Source organism: Cupressus sempervirens, chromosome 5 (assembly GCF_028749045.1).
Source record: "Cupressus sempervirens isolate cs-2001-9-10 chromosome 5, ASM2874904v1, whole genome shotgun sequence".
In the NCBI taxonomy this organism is placed as follows: domain Eukaryota; kingdom Viridiplantae; phylum Streptophyta; class Pinopsida; order Cupressales; family Cupressaceae; genus Cupressus; species Cupressus sempervirens.
The window spans coordinates 298,080,578-298,100,115 of record NC_143122.1 but is presented as its reverse complement, the minus strand read 5'-3'; the positions used below and the strand labels follow the sequence as shown (position 1 = coordinate 298,100,115).

The 19,538-nt window shown below is 35.2% G+C and overlaps 1 protein-coding gene across 5 annotated transcripts in view; it reads right to left on the bottom strand.

Moving 5' to 3' along the window:
* LOC149555752 (protein NUCLEAR FUSION DEFECTIVE 4-like) overlaps window positions 1-19,538 on the bottom strand; it is a 105,868-nt gene that overhangs the window by 52,848 nt on the left and 33,482 nt on the right. For all 5 annotated transcript variants that reach the window (XR_016364556.1, XR_016364557.1, XM_089829901.1 and 2 more), the window contains exons 9-11: window positions 4,347-4,430; window positions 3,856-4,142; window positions 3,617-3,683 (exon numbers count right to left, since the gene is read on the bottom strand). Coding sequence is in view for 3 of the 5 variants with exons in the window: in XM_089829901.1 (XP_089686027.1) it covers window positions 3,617-3,683; window positions 3,856-4,142; window positions 4,347-4,430 (438 nt within the window). In the remaining 2 variants the exon portion in view is untranslated. The remainder of the gene's footprint in view (window positions 1-3,616; window positions 3,684-3,855; window positions 4,143-4,346; window positions 4,431-19,538) is intronic.

Here is a 19,538-nt window from a genome sequence, read left to right as displayed (position 1 = left end):
ATACGATGTTGCTAAATTTGATTATATACGAGAATGGATAGAATCTTGTTTTCCATCGTCACTGGAGCCCGCCTGGTTTTCAAGAACCTGCCGCCATGGGAGACGATGAATGGAGCAGTATTGCAGATGCTTTTTGGCTGAATGTTTTTGCAGGGACGATGGTAGAAATCCTTGCCACATTAACTATTGCAGAGATATGTCATCGGCTAAAAGACGTGTGAGAGGTAACCATGAAATTTCAACCTGGTGTAGCAGACCATCTAAGCCCTGATTCGATGGATGTAATTCGCTAGTCTCGGACAAATCAAGTGATGCAAGAGTTCCCAATTCCTACAATATTTATTGATCTTCGGACAATGTCGAAAAATGAAGGAAGACGCCTGTCTTCAGATCCGTAATGCAGAACCCACGAATCCAAATTGCCCGACGGGTATAGTTTAATCCGTCTGATTCAAGAATCCAATGGTGTCGCCTTATAAAAATGATATCTGTGATAGCTTACGGCTCCAGATCTCGGATATGGAAATGCTAGTTGACAAGATATTTTGGAAGATTCGTTCTTTGACCCCTGATCTGCTCACACTTGGAACTTCCTTAATCAGCAATCGAACTTCTTCTGAAAATTCGAACCCTTCTTGACCTGTTGATCTGAATCGGATCCTTGTCTCTTTAAACTCTCTTCCCGACTTCCTTCCGAATTTCCTCTAATACTGCAATTAGTTAATCCCTTTCTAACTGAACCTCCAATGATCAATGAATCGCAAGATTTGGCCTTAGGCCACAGATTTTGTCCCTGATGAAATGACTGAATGTCACCTCCAATCTGCAATAATTCAGATGATATTTCACACCCTCAAAATTGCGTACCAATTGAGAGTTATCGTTCTCAATGGCCAACTGTGACAATTGCGAAAACCCTAGGTTCCACAATGCACCCGTGATTGAATCACAATCTGAAACACAAAGAGAGATAATCAACTTCCTGATTCGAATGGAGCCCCGAGGTGCCTATTTATTCTTTTCCCTCCATCCTCTCCAGAGACTTCTAGAACCTTTTTGATCTTATCTCTTAGGTGACTTTATTAAATATTTTCCAAGTCACTTTATTAAATACAAGGTCATCTTTTAATATTTATTTATTTAATTAAAATAACTAATTAGTCGTCCTTGGACAACCATTAATTAAATTAATTAAATCGAACTGTCACCAGAAAATTGGGGACATGACACTCTTGGTTGTTCTCAATGCAATGCTCATGACAACAAGAGACAACCAGTTAAATTCGTGAAATTAGAATTATGTTTTCTTGGAGTGTCTTTGCCACATGTTCTCAGAAATGCCTTAGTTGTTGTAGGACTCATCCAACCCTGAATCTCCTTAGTTGATCTAATATTTGCCTCCAATCAATTCCATGGTGAAGCATCCATGACAAACCAAACATTATCAAATTGTAAGATCTTATCGTGGCGGCTTCTTGGTCCCCTGCAATCAGCTCACTAAGACAATATGTCTCAAACGATCTTAACAAGTACTCCTCCAATGTAATCATGTGTATAGTGCAAAAGACATCAATCTCACTACATGAACAAATTCTTGTATTGCTTCCATATGCATGAACATCACCACTATCCAAATTGAGAATGCATTCCTTACCAACAAGATGGGAAGGTATGCTGGTTTGGAAACTTTGCGGAATCCCTTTCTTCAACCTTGTAGTTTCCATGAGGGCTTATGTGGTCTGCACTTGAAGGTACAATAGTTGATTCTTGCTTGTTCAAGTCTTCATATGGCTAATGTGAACCTGTGAATATGTCTCCATTCTCTTTAGGGCTCCTTGTGCCATCTAGCCTATCATCCTCATTGCTAACAGAAACTTCCTTATCCTTACACAAGTAAGGGTTCAATTTCCCCTCACATTTTTTTCAATATATTTTGACCAATTCACATGCATGAGTAGAAGGAACACATTCTTCTTCCCAAACAGCCAAAAGCATGGATGGGATAGGTTGCAATGTAACATCCATCTCCTCAATACACAAGACCATAATGTTCTCCATGGCTGCAATAATCTCTCTATCATGATATCCCCTAGTCATGACCAATAAATGATGAAACATCAAGACATGCTCTTGTGATCCTGAATCCAACAAAGGGTAACTCATTTTGACATCTGCAATTATTTTCAATATTGTAACCTCCTCGAAGTGTGAATGCTAATGATGTCGTCAAATCCTTGAAAATTATCAACAATCAGGTGCCGTGCTATACCTCTTACATGGTGTCATCATCATATGAATTCAAGGATCCAAGAATCCTGAAAGTCTCACATAGGCACGAAGTAACCATCAATTTGATCCCCCTATCAGGGTGTCTCAATAACCATTGTGGTGTTAATATGGTCACAATAGGAGCAAGGATTGACTATACTGAAATTCAAGGTTACTGCTCTACCACACTCAAACATACTTATAATTTATTTAGAATGACAACAACACCATCTCTCTATTGATGGTGAAAATTAAGCTTGTCGCCAACTTCTTGTAGTGCCTCCCATCACTAGGAGTTATGCTTCGATCCAATTTCTGGAAATCATATGACCTTATAACATTACCTTTAGTCATGCAAAAGATATTTCATTGCTATTCAAGCACCCACAGTACTGATATATAATCAGATAGAAGAATGCATTTTGCAATGTGTCCACTATTTATTATCTATGAACGAATGGTTACGGGCCCAAAATGATCTTCAAGGTGTCACAATTAACATATTGAAGCCTCCACCCAAGAAATATTTGCCCTTGACATATTATCTGTCAATATATGAGCATAGCAGTCAATATTGATGAGTTCGGCTTCAAGCAATAAAACAATGATTTGTTTTGTCTCCGTTGTTTAGTATCAAACTATCAAGTTTCATAACACCATTGTCCCAAATAAAAGAAATAGTGCAACCTCAAATGTCTCGACTCCACAAAATATACATCTTCAAAACATATCAAGTAGGGTAAGAAATTAAGAATACTTCAAACTTGGTTCAAAGAGACTCTCCATTAGATTCCATCATTGACTTTAAGGAGTCCTCTTTAGTTGTAATGTACCACATTTTATGGGTTTCATGAATTATTTTATTCTTTATCCTCTTTTTCTGAAAGGGTGTGTTCCCCATGACCAGAATTTACCAACAAAAGAAGTTCTACAACATGAACACGTAGAAAACAAGAAATTGCAACTGTGCAGGTCAGAATATCGCATTCACTGACAAACCATAGGATAGCTGGGATTTTAAACATTTTAATTCTAAAAGGTCCAAGTAAGGAAGACTAGCTTCATATAGTACAAGTATTAAGGATTTAAAACTATGTTTACAACCAAAATGCTATGATGATTAAATAAAGCTGGAAAGAAAGATTATGATGAAACATGAATTCTACTACTAGATTCTCTCATGTTGACACAGCCCACAAAAGTTACTGAATACCATGCATGAAATCCTAGTGAAAGATTTAAGTGATCAGAAAGATCTCGTGCATTTTATTTCATGGATTTTCACAAAACAAAGAATGTATCAACCCAATCAATTTTGCACTTCTAAGAAACATAACCTTTTACTTACTTGTGCAAAATTATTTATAATAGCAAGCCCGCTACCACCACCACTAACAACCACAAAAGTGACAAGCCTGCAAGAAAAATGTTCTAGTTATCATAGCCATCACGCATTATTTATAATGGAGGAAGATTAGTCTGCATGGTGCCAGAAACTGCGCAAGATACTACTTTTGAATGGGAGAACACCTATTTGGAAACACATATTTGCATGCTATACATGCAAAGAAAAAGAAAATAAATTACCAAAAGTCAATTGCCACAAGACTTTCCCAAACATTGAGATCAACAACCTTTTGGACCTCCATATGTTCCTTTGTATTGCCATGGACAGATGTTTCTACTGATTCTACTTCAACAAATGCAGGAACACTTTTTAGAGGGATTCGTTCCATTTCAACATCTCCACTAAATGCTTCAGATTTCTCATCCAAGTATTTTTTGTGATGAACAGTAGCTAGAGGAATAGGAATGAGATCATTCTCGTCCACTTGTGACATCCTTGGAGTAGGTATGTACTGTTTTCTAGCTACCTGAAATAATTTCGAAGCAGTCCAAATACATTTATTAACTTAGAAGTTCATGACCAATAATTCAAGAGTGTCATTTCCTTTTTTATGCAAAAGTTTCCATTTCATTAGCTGCAAACTTGCTTCCATTTAAATCTACAAAAATATCAATGTACCAAGTGATAAGTTTTCATTTAGCATTTCACATGAATGTCAATATGATCTTACCGGAACTGCATACATTACAGATACAATGACAAGCATGACAACTGCAAACAAGTGGCTGCCAGGATTTCCAAGTTGAAACCTAACCTGAAAATAATTATATACATCGTTGTAAGTTTTCTTTGATATTATTAGCATATTTCCAACTGCAATTATATCACACAAAAAATCTAGTATAAAAAAACAATCTTGTTTCCAACTAGCAAGTATCTTGTATAGTCGAGAGTATCATCTAATTACAATTAAATGATTCTAGCTGTAATATATGGTTTTGCACTCCAAAAAAATGGATTTTATGAACCTGTGTGCAAAAGAAATAAAAAAGATGAGTGTTGGCTTCAGTTGGAAAAAAATTATGCACACCTCTTACAGCTATGGATATTTTGATCACCAATCAAAAAATGTCATATAAATGCAAAGTAATACCACTTGTGTTATTTCTCCAAACTAGACTAACCATTTCAAGAGAGAATGTAGAGAATTTTACATTTTCATTTCACCTATGTCTATCAAAATTCTGAAAATTCTGAAAATAATATCATTGAAGCACGAGAAAACAGTGCATAAAGATTCTGTTAATAATATCATTAAAGTCCAATAGTCTGTCAGTGTGAGGAATACTTCAATCATAAGGAAACAAGAAGAGGTGCATAAAGATTCTTCTTCGAGGATTTGGCATAATACTGAAGGTATGTTGCAAGGACAGCAGCTGTTCAGCTCTCAAATCTAGAGAAATATTTTATGTAGTTCTAAACCCAAAGGTCTTTGCCATTCAAGTTAAAACATGGGTGACATATGCGATCCTTATAACATTATAAGTGAAACTTACCCCATCTGATAATACCCCCTCAATCTAGTATGCCCTTTAATGTCCCCAGTTTTTTATAAATTGACTGAATTTAGTTAATCAAGTTGTCTAATAATTAATATTATTATCAAAGGGAAGAATTTAATTGATTAATTTACTTATAAAATAAGTCAACTTATTCAATAAAGTTCTCCACTTATGACAAATATTAAAGTCATAGTAACACGGGGATGCGTCCCTGCCCTTTTCACCTGATGCACCCGAGACAAGGATGCACCCAGGACAAGGGGACGACGTTCCCACGTCCCCAACAATGCTTCCATTGGGTCGTCATCTCATTGGGAACGGGGGATGGGAATAAGTCCCCTCACCCTTCCAAGGGACGGCTGGGTGTGCCCTATCCAACCAAAAAAAAAAAGTTAAAAAAAATAAAAATTAAACATGTTTTAATATTCTATTGAACGTATTGAATATAATAGCATGTTGCTCAATATAATCATCTCTATGATGAGATACTCATACTTTTGATATCTATGACTATTATTATTTAATATTTGTATAATAGAAGTTAGAACTCTTTCATTTTCTCATTCAAGTATCTAAAATCTTAATATTTATTTGTTCAATGTTCAATGTTCCACTATCATGTTCAATCTTCAATGTAATGTTTAAGACTCGAGTATTTAAATTTTAGTAAATTAGTATTTTACATCTTTATGTCTTATATTATTATATAGTATATACAACCCCCCATCCCCCACCTCTCCCGTTCCCTGCCACTGTCCCACATCATCCCCGAATTGAGGCCCTTTGGCCCCCCATCCTGGAAACTTATTCCCTCGTCTCCCCGTCCCCAAGGGCGGTGTAACCATGATTAAAGTTGGGCTAATCTTCTAGGAAGTGCCTGGAGATCTTTATAAGGAGGTTCTTAATGCTGCAGTAAGGTATACTTATGGCTTGGTGTGATGAATTTATATGATGCTGAGAAGCTGAGGACAGAAGCCTTCAGTAAAATAACGAGTGTCGAACAAAAACTTGACTCTTTCGTGATGGACTTCGTAACTAGACCAAATTTTTTAAGACTCCATTGTAGACAAATTTTCAGGGGTTAAGGGTTTGATTTTTAACTAAAGTGTGATGAAGAGAGGGATATCAACATGGATGCTAAGGCTATTTGACTCAGCATAAGGGAGAACAGTGAAAAACAAATGTAACTTTGAGCTAGTGCAGCAAGCCTGTGATAAGCATTCTTCATTTATAATTGTTATTGTACCTAGCACAGCTTCTGAATCATATCCGCTGTTATAGAAAAAAATGTTACTCTATATTTCTGATAATGATATTGAAAGATTGGGCATTTGAGACATAAATACTTGTATATTGAGTGCCAGTCACAGAAGTAACTTTCAATGCTAATCACTAATAACAATTAAGTTAAATTTATTCTGATTTTCAATATGGTGCTGAAGCCAATTGTTACATCCCAATCTTTGCCCTAAAATTTTTTAACTAAATATTGGCATTGAACCAAATTAACTTTTCATGTTCATGTGAAATTGAGTTAGTTCATTATAGTCGTTGTTATATCATGGTAGTTATAGCCGTTGTTTATTTCTTCATATTCATGTGAAATTGAAGCAGTTAATTTTAGCCGTTGCATCAATCTAATTATCATATGAAACTGAGTCAGTTAATGTTACAAATGTAAATGGCAGAATACTTGATTGATTAAACAGAGATCAAAACGATCAATATATACAAAAGGAGATTAGAATAAAATAGAAACATTCTATTCTACACTACACCTAAATATTAGAAACATTCTAATATTTACAATAAGCTACAATAGTGAGCATTAAAGATTATTCTAATACCCCTCCCATAATGCTCAATCTATTTACTACACCAATAGATCCCCTGAATTTAACAAACTTGTCAGGACCAAGGGGTTTCGTGAAAATATCTACTGGTTGCTCTAAAATAGGGACATAGAGTAACTGAATAGATCCATCTTCTACTAATTGTCGGATATAATGGCAATGAAGCTCTATGTGCTTGGTTCATTCATGAAACACTAGGTTTTTGGCAAGTTTGAGTACTGCCTGATTGTCTGAAAACAAAGAAGTTGGACCTGCTTGAGAAATATGCATATCTGCAAGCATCTGACGGAGCCAAACTGCTTCACAAGCTGCCTTGACAGCTCCTCTGTATTTTGCTTCTGTAGAGGAGAGTGCATGTGCCTGTTGCTTCTTACTGGTCCAGGTAACTGCTGCAGATCCAATACTGAACACAAAACCAGAAGTGGATTTCTTGTCATCAACTGAGTCGGCCCAATCAGAATCAGTGAATCCACTAAGCTAAGGAGTAGTACTCCTAGTGTAAAGAAGACCATAATCTGAAGTACCATGTGCATAGTGTAACACACGTTTCGCTGCAATCCAATGATCAGTCTTGGGATTTGTCATGAACCGTGAGATGTAGCTGACTACAAAACTGAGATCAGGTCTAATAGTAGTAAGGTAGATGAGACTACCTACTAGCTGCCTGAAGAGTGTTTCATCTATAGGAGGAGAATCAGATTGTGTGGACAATTTCATACCAGTCTCCATAAGAGTGGAGGCAGGTTTACAATCCTGCATTCGAAACCTGTCAAGCAAATTTCTGGCATACTTGGACTGAGACAAAAAAATACTGTTGTCAGTCTGCCAAACCTCAATACCTAAACAATAATGAAGCAATCCAAGATCGGTCATATCAAAAGTTCTACATAGATCCTGTTTGATATCTGAAATCAAATGTTCTGAACTCCCAGTAATGATCAGATCATCCACATAGACAACAAGAAAAAGAATATCATTACCAGAGTGTTTAATATACAAATTACTATCTGAAAAGTTGCGCTAAAATCCCTGAGTAACCAAGTACTGATCAATCTTTATGTACCAAGCCCTAGGAGCCTGTTTAAGACCATAGATGGCCTTCTGGAGTCTACATACTTTTGGTTCTGAACCGACAACCTTAAAACCTAGGGGCTATGTCATGTAGACTTCTTCCTATAATTCACCATTGAGAAAAGCACTCTTCACATCCATCTGATGAACTTTCCAACCATACTGAGCTGCAATGGCAAGAAGAATGCGAATAGTGCTCATCTTGGCTGTTGGAGCAAATGTCTCCTCATAGTCAATGCCTTCGCGCTGGGTCAATCCTTGAGCAACAAGTCTGGCTTTGTATTTGTCCAAGGTACCATTTGCATGGTACTTGACCTTATAGACCCATTTACAGCTAATGGGTTTCTTCCCAAGAGAGAGATCTGAAAGAACCCACGTGTGGTTCTTTTGAAGACTCTGAAGCTCAGCATCCATTGCTTGTTCCCATTCTGGAATTCCTTTGGCCTCTGCATATGTCTGGGGCTCAGGGATACTATGGATGTTGGCCATTAAGAGCTATATTAACTGTGTTGTGTTGAATGCTCTTATTTGTGGAGGTTCTACCCTCAATGAGTTCATCAGGACGAAGATCACTAATCGTTTGAGCCCACCATTTTGGCCGAAGAGTCGAGGAGCCAATATCAAATGCTGTCGAAATAGCTGGATGAGGAGCAGGAGCAGGGGCTATAGTATCAGGAAGTCGCTGAGGTGGTGTATCAGTAGCATCAGATGACTCATGTAAAATAGAAGAACCCAAGTCAAAGATTGCTGAAGACTGAATCTTAGAATGCGATGGAGAGTCAAAGAGCGGAAATGGTCCGAGTTCCTCATCAAACACAACATCACGATTGAGGATTAAACAATCAGTATTTACATCAATCAGTCTGTAGGCCTTATGTGTGTGACTGTATCTTGTAAACATAAGTTTTTGGCTTTTGGAATCCAACTTAGTGCGTTTGGCATCAGGAATCCATACATATGCCAGAGAGCCAAAAACTTTCAAATGGTTGATGCTAGGTTTGCGACCAGACCAAGCTTCCTCAAGAGTCTTATGATTAATGGCAAGGGTGGGTGACCGGTTGAGAAGGTAGACCGCTGTGGATACTGCTTCTGCCCAATATTTTCTGAGAACATTTCTATGTTCTAGCATAGCCCTAGCCATTTCTGTTATGGTACGGTTTCGACTCTCTACAACACCGTTTTGCTGAGGGGTGTGAGGTGTGGTGAATTGACGTCTAATGCCATGAGTAGTACAGAAGGCAGAGAAAGCAGAAGAATAGAATTCCCCCCCATTATCAGTCCTAAGAGTACAGATGGAGGAACCAGACTCTTTTTCTACTAGAGCTTTGAACTGCTGAAATACAGGAAAAGCATCTGATTTTTGCTTAAGAAAATATACCCACATTTTGCGATTGAAATCATCCACAAAGAGTAAGAAATACCTGTTCCCAGTAATAGAAGGAGTATTCATAGGACCACATACATCAGCGTGGACTAGCTGGAGCACTCTAGATGCCCGCCATGATTCGCCATTCTTAAATGGTGTCCTATGTTGCTTCCCTGCTTGGCAAGCTCCGCAAATGCGATGGTTCTGGGTCTGGATATTAGGTAGGCCATGGACTAAATTATCCCGAGCAAGTTGTGCTAGATATTGAATGTTTAGATGATTGTATCGTTGATGCCAAAGGCTGTTGAGAGCGGATGATTCGGCGATGAAGGCATGCTCAAGGGAATCTCCTAAATCTACAAGCCTATAAATACCATGATCCTCAAGACCGACAGCAAGGGTAGTGCGAGAAGCACGATCAATAATCGAACACTTATTTCCACTGAAAACGACATCCAACTAAGGAGAGTGCTTCATAATCTAACTAACAAACAGAAGATTATGTTTCATGCAAGGATTATAACATACATTGAGGAACATGAGTTTTCTTCCTCCAGACTGAATCTGAACATTGCCCTTGCCGACAATATTGTATTCTTCCCTGCCTCCAAAGATTACTGAATCAGAATAGGGAGTAAATTCGACAAACCAATCACGCCTATAAGTGAAATGTTTGGAGGCACCAGAATCGATGTACCAGGCAAAAGATTTCACATGATTTGCAGGTATGCTGGCCATAAAGGCATGATAGATGGATTCTTTCTGCTCTGAGTGTTGGGCAGCATTGGCTTGCTGTTGAATTGAGTCTGACTTTTGATGTCGCTGATACAGATGCTCATAACATGTGAATATCTCAAATGGCACAAACTTTGAGGTGCAAAAATGAAAAACCCAAAAGAATTGGAGAAGTACCTAGAAAAGAGCTCGAAAAACCTAGAAATAAAATGTTGTCAAAATTTGGATTTGCTGGCTTGAAAATCAAGGCACGGAAAACAAGGTACCCACAAAAAATTGATGAAGACCTATTTGAGATCTCGAAAATCCCACCAAGAATATGTGATCAAAAAAAATTTCTGAGGTCAAAAACTAGGGTTTCGAGTAGAATAACATTCGGCGGACGTGGAGGTCGAAAAATGCAGAAATAATGTTGTTTTGAGCAAAAATTGCCGTTTGAAGAGACGACCAATGTTGGAATGAAGTCACAGCAGTTTGGAGGAGGGAAAATGACACCCAGAGATCACTCGAATAGAAGAAAAAATGACATGAAGTTCTCCATTTTCGGGTTAAAAAAATGACCTTTGTTGTTTCCAAGTTGCATGCGAAGTACACCGGCAGAGCTTGTTGTTTGACCCTGCAAGGAAAAAAAATAATGTACAGAGATGCACGAACTGGAAGTTATGATTCGTTGCAACAAAAACCCTAGCCGTCGTGTGAACCAGCAGTTACAAATCCGGCGTGAGCAGAGAGATCGCCAAACAAAAACCGGACGTGATTTGGATAGATGATTTGCAAACAACCCAAATTTGGGATTTGCAGACAAACCCGAATTAGGGATTTTTTCCTGTAAGCCGAAAACCCTAGGCAGGTTACTCAGAACGAGCACCAATAAATGTATAGAATAATTTCAAAAAATTTATGCACCAATAATTTCAAAAGAAATTATAAATTTTCGAAATAATGTATTAGGCTCTGATACCATGTTACAAATGTAAATGGCAGAATGCTTGATTAATTAAACAGAGATCAAAACGATCAATATATACAAAAGGAGATTAGAATAGAATAGAAACATTCTATTCTACACTACACCTAAATATTAGAAACATTCTAATATTTACAATAAGCTACAATAGTGAGCATTAAAGATTATTCTAATAGTTAAATCTAGCCATTGTGTTCATGTGAAATGGAGTCAGTTAATTTTAGCCATTGTACAATTATGATGAATGAGTTAGTTATTATAATAAAATTTCCTAACGATCAGTTGATGATTTTATCTAACAAATTATGAATCTTGAATTGTTGTTTTGGCAAGAATGTTGTTTTCAAGGTTGCAGGATGAAGACCGGAGAGAGAGGGGAAGCATTACAAAACGAGGTCATCAGGAGGGGATGGTCATAAGGTTCAGTCATCAGAAGTGGTAGGTTTGCCTTAGAAACCGCCCTGGCAAGGTTATTAGGACTTGACAATATATTTCTTGGTGGAACCGCATGAGCTTTAAGTAAAAACAATATAAATATTAAAAATAAACAAAGTTCTTACTTCTAATAAATTTATCAAATAATAATATCACTTAATATTATTTTATTATCTCAATTAAGATCATAGATAAATAATTACAAGGTGGCACCATTACATTAAAATCATTAATCCAATAATGCCACCTTGCAAATACGTACTTATAAACTTAATCAAGATGATAAGATAATATAAATGATATAATTATTTTAATAAGACTCTTCATTTTCCTTTCTTTATAATTTTTCCCTCTTTATTTTCCTTCTAGCCGATTGAAATAAAGAATCGAGCATAATCTTTTGTAACTGCTGGTTAGCTGTAAGGTTGGGTCGGACTTATTAATTCATCTTTTGTCATGTTTCGAGCATCATTGATAGTGAATCAATTAACCTTCATGCTCGAAGTTGTCTCTGCCTTCATATTACTGCAACTTATCATCGAAGCTTACAACATCTCGTTCCTACTATTATTCCCAAGTCACGCTGCAAATTTAGAACAGAGAGATGAATTGTGCCAAGCGGGAGTCTCCTTGTTATGGTGACAGTGTGTCACGTAAGTTGTGATCCCTCTTTTTCATTCATACCTATTAATATGCTGAGTCGTTTTTGTTGAAAACCAAATTAGAATCCCTTATTTTTCCAAATATTCATTTTAATCTTGTCGTTTTCCTGTTTGGAAGAAAACTTAACTGTATTATGGTCAAATGTACACATTTAGACGTCTCATAAATGTTTATATTTCATAGATGAAGTCGACTACAGTTAGTAATCCAGTTTAATAAAATCTCCAAGATTAGTCAACTGCCACAACATTAATTCGAATATAAAGAATGTCTTAATCATTATATCTGAACATTTTTTTTTTTAACTCTACCAAGCTTTCTTGAATGTTTCTTTTTACTTCTTGATAAAAGATGTTATACAATATGGAATAATGATCAAATCTGAGATGAATTCAAGTAACAAGGAATTCGTAGGCTAAAGAGCCAGAATCTTTTGAATAGGTACAAGATATACTAGTAAAAGCTAATTGTTCAGGCACCAAGGAGACACCAGCTTGATGGCCTAATTATGGTGAGGAGGTGTAGATGAAGCTGTTAAAAAGAAATACAAGAATGAAATCAGTAACCAATTCATTTATACATAAACAAACTAATATATGTTAAGCTCATGCAAGTTCCACTTTTGAAATTAGTTGTCAAGCTGAGTGGTGGAGATCGGGTTAGAAACCCACATTTCAAAATCCTTGGCCAGGGTGGTAATAGGCAGACTTGCCACAACAAATTGATCGTGTTGTTGTCCAAATGCTTCAGTTATTCCTTCGACTAACTGCTGGGACCTCAACTCACCTAATTACTCTGATGGTTGGATCAATGAACTTCCCAAGCCTAACCTCGGGGTAGGGAGGGCCGTTCTATTAATTTAGAACATGTGGGGATAAGTAAAAAGGTTCGCGGCTCGGAGGTTAAGCCTATGATAATGCTTCTCCTCTCACCAAAGCTAGAGCTTGGACAACCAATTATGGAAGAATCATAAATAAAGACTATATGTTATAATTAACCTGTAAGTTTAGTATTTTCTTTTCAAGCTTTAAGAATCATTTACTATAAAGTTAGATACTTTCTTAAAATTAGTTAGTTGATCATGTGCATTTAAATCTGCATTTCCGTTTCAGTCAACTATAATTAGTTCAGTATTTATTTTCAACTGATTTTATAAATTATTAGCTAATGATAATCTTGATAGAATAGCAAAGCAATATAGACTTAAATATTCAGTTTTTAAATAGTTGTTGAATCCTATGCCATGTGAATATGAAATATAATTCAGTTAGTTTAATGATGAAGTTAGTTAGAAGAAAACCGGTTGTTACACCAATAGTATTAATACTAAAAGGGTCAAGTGCATGTTTATGAGTTTTTAATGTTCTAAAATTATATATGTTCTTTCAACACGAACTCTATTATTGCATGCATCAAAAAAACCAACCTACCAAGTACACAAATTTCTAGTACAATAAACAACAAACAGCAATGAAAATTTGAGTAATTCAAATATAGGTGTTTTATGGTAAAAATAGTGCAAGTACCTAGATTGGGATATTACAGTGGTACCATAGCTGCAAGTCTTGGCAACCCATTTAGGTTGATTGCGAGTGTGAAAAAGGCGGAGTCATAACTTGGAAAATAGGAGGGAACAATAGCTGGCACTAAAGGCCTTTTGGACGCCCTAAGTCCCTTAAGTGACTATTTTGCATGTGTTTAATTCATTTTTTTCATTCTTGTTTTGCTCCATTTTATTTCAATTTGTATATTGTCACTTTATGTTTTTAAAGTTTAAAGTTGTACTATCAATGGTGAAGTATCATTCTATGGAATGGTTTATTTTTGTATATTTGTTTCATTTCTTTGCATGTATATATATAGAGAGAGATGCATCCAAAATCAAAAAAAAAATCGTGCATCAAAATCCCGCACCCACAGCAGCATCAAAACCAGAATCAATAACTTAGCATATATAATATATAAATGTATATGATATGTACCTTACAAAATCCACAAGATATGCATACAAAATATTTATAGAACACATAATATTATAATATTTATAGAATGCATACATTTACAAAGTTCTACAAATACTATGTATCAAATATTTGCAAACACAATATACCAATGTTACGGGACTTGGATTCGCCTCTGACTCGGAAAGTCAAAATTGGACTTGGACTTGGCTAGGACTCGAAAAATTGAAAAACAAATGAAATTTAAAGATTTATAAGGATTTAAAGATTTTTTCATGCATCATTTAGTCAATTAACATCAAATACACAATAATTGAGATAAATAGAAGCTACTCAACACTCATACACAATGTTGCATAGATCACATAAGTATATAAGTGAATTTTTGAAGGGAAAAAAATTAAATAACATAATATAAAGTTAAACATAGTGTCACTGTCAAATGTCTACGATATATGAAATCCATGAAATCAAAAGTTTAAAACATATATCAAATTATCAGCTATAGTGTAGAAGACTAAGGTTCATAGTAGCCTATGCCCTCCTAGGAATACGCCTAAGATAAGTCATGGAAGACTCAGATATTGAGAAATATGTTTGTTACAGCTTATGTGCACATTGTAGAAAACAACAGGGCTCTCAAGTATGTCTATGTATTCAGCTATGTAATTTCCTTTAACTTGGTTAACGACCTTTGAAGATTTAAACATTAAATTTCCTATAATATGATAGATGTTAATATTTTCAGATTGGTAGCTGACTATATTGGTTTATAAGTATTCTTCTAAAATTTGTAGGAGAACATTGACTTTTGTAATGCAAGGATATAGTTCCAAATTAGTTTTGGAAAACATCATTACTTGCTTGACTAAATACTATTGTACTAGTACCACGATAATCCCACTCCAAAGGTTTCAAGTCCTATACACAAGGGAAAGTTGGGAAAGGACAATTTCCTAAGAATAAACTTGTCAAAATCAATTTCAAGCATTCATAACTACATAAGGCATATTGTTAGATGGTTGGCATTCTTTCTACATAATTTTCTACACACCCAAAAGATTGAAATAAAAACATTATAACTTTTTGTCTCCATAATCAGATTGGTCAAGGAAGTGTTTAAGATTTAATCCTTAATAAATTCCTGACATACTACAACATCATTTTCAGAATTAATATACATTGGAAAAGAAAAAAACACCTAGAAATCTCTATATCTATTATCTCACAAATTCGTAACTTTTTTTTTAAATTTATTTTGGGAGAGTCATGGGCTCAGGACTGGGTGAGTCCACATGGACTCTACCAAGACTCGGCTGAGTCTGAGTCCAAAGGCCATTTGCCTCAGAAAGGCCTCCTCTGCCTCGGACTCACAAAGTCTAGGAACATTGCAATATACATAATATTGATATTTCTATACATTTTTCAATATTACATGTTGAATGTACAAATTTGATGTACAAAATACATACAAATGTGAATAGAAATTCCATACAGACAACAAATTTGATATATACAAGAGAAATTCAGGATATACCTATTTTTGAAGCACAAATAGGTAGTTCGATAAGAATAAATTTGAAGAATGCCACGAATCTCATCCATCTATGGGATAAGAATAAATTTGAAGAATGCCACGAATCTCATCCATCTATGGTTGTCATTCATCTCTAGGGCATGTGATTTTGAGTCTATGCATTGTTTTATTAAAAATGGAGCATTTTTGGCACATTTTAAGTTTTGCAGACCTTTTTTGTGCAGTTTGGGGTTTTAGAGAACAGCAATTAAACCTAATTTTATATGGATTTAAACTCAATTTCATCTTCATTTTTTGCCAAAAAAATTGTCTATTGTTGTTGATCGGTTTTCCCTGATTCTCTAGGGGAAAATCAGCACTAGCCTCGATTGTAATAACCCTGGTAGTTATAGCTCAAAAAAAACACTAATCTTTTCTTTATAATTTAATGGTTTGAAATTTTGTCAAACACTTGAAATGCATACTCTGATACTAAATTTCTGGTTAGTAATGAATAGTTCAACCAAATTGGCATCAATGGAAGACCAAGCAACAACTCATTTAATTCCAATCCTCTGCAAGAAACAACTAACTAAAATAGAATACCGATATAATAATAATTAACAAAGATTAATTTGACATTCCTGATTTGTTCAGAACATGTTTGCAGATTTCATTCCATTCATTTAAAATTAAAGGAACATTGCAACTGGATTTGTTCAAATCAATGACTTCCAACCATGAATATGAAATCACAATGGTGCCCTTGTAAATGCTCTCCAAATGAGATCCTCAACATTTTGTACACTGAAAATGAGATGCCATGATTGTGAGCTGAATAACGCCCAGCTGTGATGTGTCAGAATCTCCTAATACAGCCCATGCCCATACAAGAAACATCAACAACAGTAAAAGTTGCAGCAACAGTCTGCTGCAAATGTGGCCACCATGAAGTGCAGGATCTCTACCGTCAAGCTATAGGCAGTTTGGTCGCCAAACAACAGCAAACTCAAAACCCTTCAACTTGTCACAAAAAACATAAGATATATGCTCTAGGACTAGGCTATAATAGATGCCAACAACATGCAGAAGTATGGCTCCCAAATGCAAGTTTTAGCAATTACGAATTCAGATGAAACTTCTAGTCTATAAAACGCAGGTATCAAATGTGATTTGTATCAGCCTCTAATTTCCAATCACACAAATATGCATAGCAGAACTCCTCATTAACAGTGGCCATAGTAGAGAAGCTCGATCGTTTTGCTATAGCTCAGCTGCAAATCATTTCTTCCGAAGCAATAGGGATACAAAAATGGAAGACTAATAAATCTCAGAAATCTAATTCACAATACCTCAGCAGTGAATTGCCTGGCACTTCTCAGAATTTCAGAACAAGCCCTTATAACTCAGTAAGGGAAAAAATACTTCAGACTCAAAAATGTCATAGAGACAACAAGAGCAAAATAAGATAATCAAATAATCGGATGCCTTTTCCAATGAAATGACCTCGTATATATAATCCTCTATTGCCAAAAATCTCCCAAAAGAACTCAAACTCCAAAAACTGCAGAGTTTCCCCAAAAAAGTCAACTCTGAAAACTTTCCAACACAACTTCACTTTATAACATTTAATACATGGCTTAAGCATATAATTAATTAAATAAATAGCCCCTTCCCATGATGACTCAACCCTCAACTTCAGTGAAATTATAAAGTTAATTATAACTTTATAATAAGCTATTTAATGAATTAATAATAATTTTGCCACTAAAAATATAATAACTTTCAAAATACTCATAATTTAAATATTATTTCTCCATGTTACCAAATGCACTTTCCAAAAATAGAAAGGGTCCATCTCAATCAACACTTGGCTTACTACAAATAGTAAATACACAAATCTAAGTCCAAATGAAGTCCTATCTAAGCCAAACAAAGACCAACCCGTATCTTAATTGTGCAGAGGACAAGACCCTCCCAAGCCAAGCCACTACCTCAGAAGACCCTCTATTCACAATAATTAGCCTATGAGGATCACAATAATAAGCTAATCTCTCAAAGTCAGATGCTAGAAAAAATGGGGACATTACATCAATCACTGATTAATTGGGCATAATCAGTTTTTTTTTGCAGATTTATAATTCTATGATTCATATTGTTGATTGCATAAGCAAAAACTTAGGTAAATTTTCAAGATGGAAGTCACCAAATAGTTGCCTAAGTTTCAGATCAAATATTAACAAAGTCTATGTATATCATGAGATCAAAATGGATTGTAGAAAATAGATTTTCTCATTTATATTCATATTGCTGATTACATAAGCAAATATTAGTTAGACTTTGTAGAGGGCAGTAACCAAATAGCTATCTAAGCTTGATGTTAACTATTAGCTAAGTCTATGAAGTAATTGAGATCAAAGCATATCAGACTTTTAAGGAGTGCAGTCACCAAAGAGTTGTGTAAATCTGAGATCAAATATTAGCTAAGTCTACAAAGTAACTGAGAAAAAAAATTATCTAACAACAATCCAAGTATTGTTAGAAATTTAAATTTACAAAAAAGTGGAATAAATTAGGAGTGGATACCATTTTGAAGGGATCCAAGACTTTCATTGTGACTGAGGTAAGGAGTTTTGTATGGGTATTTCAATATTTGAGAAAGCTTATCAAATCATATTCCACAATTGCAATGCTTTATGTTCCATATCCTTGATATGGGGTGGAATTCAACTAATGACATTTGTTTGGTTGAAGTAAAAGATTAGCAAGCCACTAGTTTTGGCAACAAATATTGCAGGTGGAGACAAATTTGGCAACCAATGTTAACAATACAATTAAATATATTAATTATAATTAAAAGTCATCTATGTATATATATTAAAAATTGAATATATTATGAAAAAATATTTACATTATGAATTTTACATTTTTAAAAATTTTTATAAGTTATTATATAACTATTAATATACATTAATATTCAAAAATAAAAAAATTGAAACCACTTCATAATATTAATATGGGTTCGCTATTTCCTTGTTAAAGGGCTATCTATAATTGTTACAATTTTAAAATTAGTGTATGACATTAAACTGTATATTTGATCTTATCATAATCCATGGTTGTTAGCTGCTTTGACACTATCACACATGTTGCCCACAATTGGCCATGATTGAGGTTCTTCCAAATTTTGTTGACAGCCACCATTGCTCCTCCAACTCCTTTGTTTAGGGTTTTCCAAAAGTTTGGAAGGAAAATTAAAGGGACAAAATAAAAATTCTTTTCCCAACTCCAGATTGACTTTGCTTCCATCCTAGAAACAACTCTATTTCTAAGTGTTTGGTCAATTTCATGAGGTTTCTATAATATCTTGTAGGATTTGGAATACATTTTTTATGTCCTTTTGACATTTTTTAGAGGGTTTTTAAAATGATTTTAATGCGCTTCAAATGCAAAAGGTCACTGAAAATTGGTTCAATGATTTGTCAACAATCTTTTTATGAATCAAAAAAAAAATTCTAGGAAAAAAATGGCTAGCTCTAGGATTTTGGATTAATTGGATATAATTGGGATTTTTTGCAGTAACCATGTATTGCAATTTCCAATCAACAAACCACAAAGGGCATGAACAAAGGCAAGCATCAAATATAGGATAGTCGAGCAGGCTTTGGCCTATAAAGCTATAAAGTCCCAAGGAGTATCCTAACAACAATTAAAGGGAATTACCATGTTACTTTCAGAGCCAAGGACCCTTTTGTACATTGATTGGTAACAATTGTAACAACAATAATCTCAC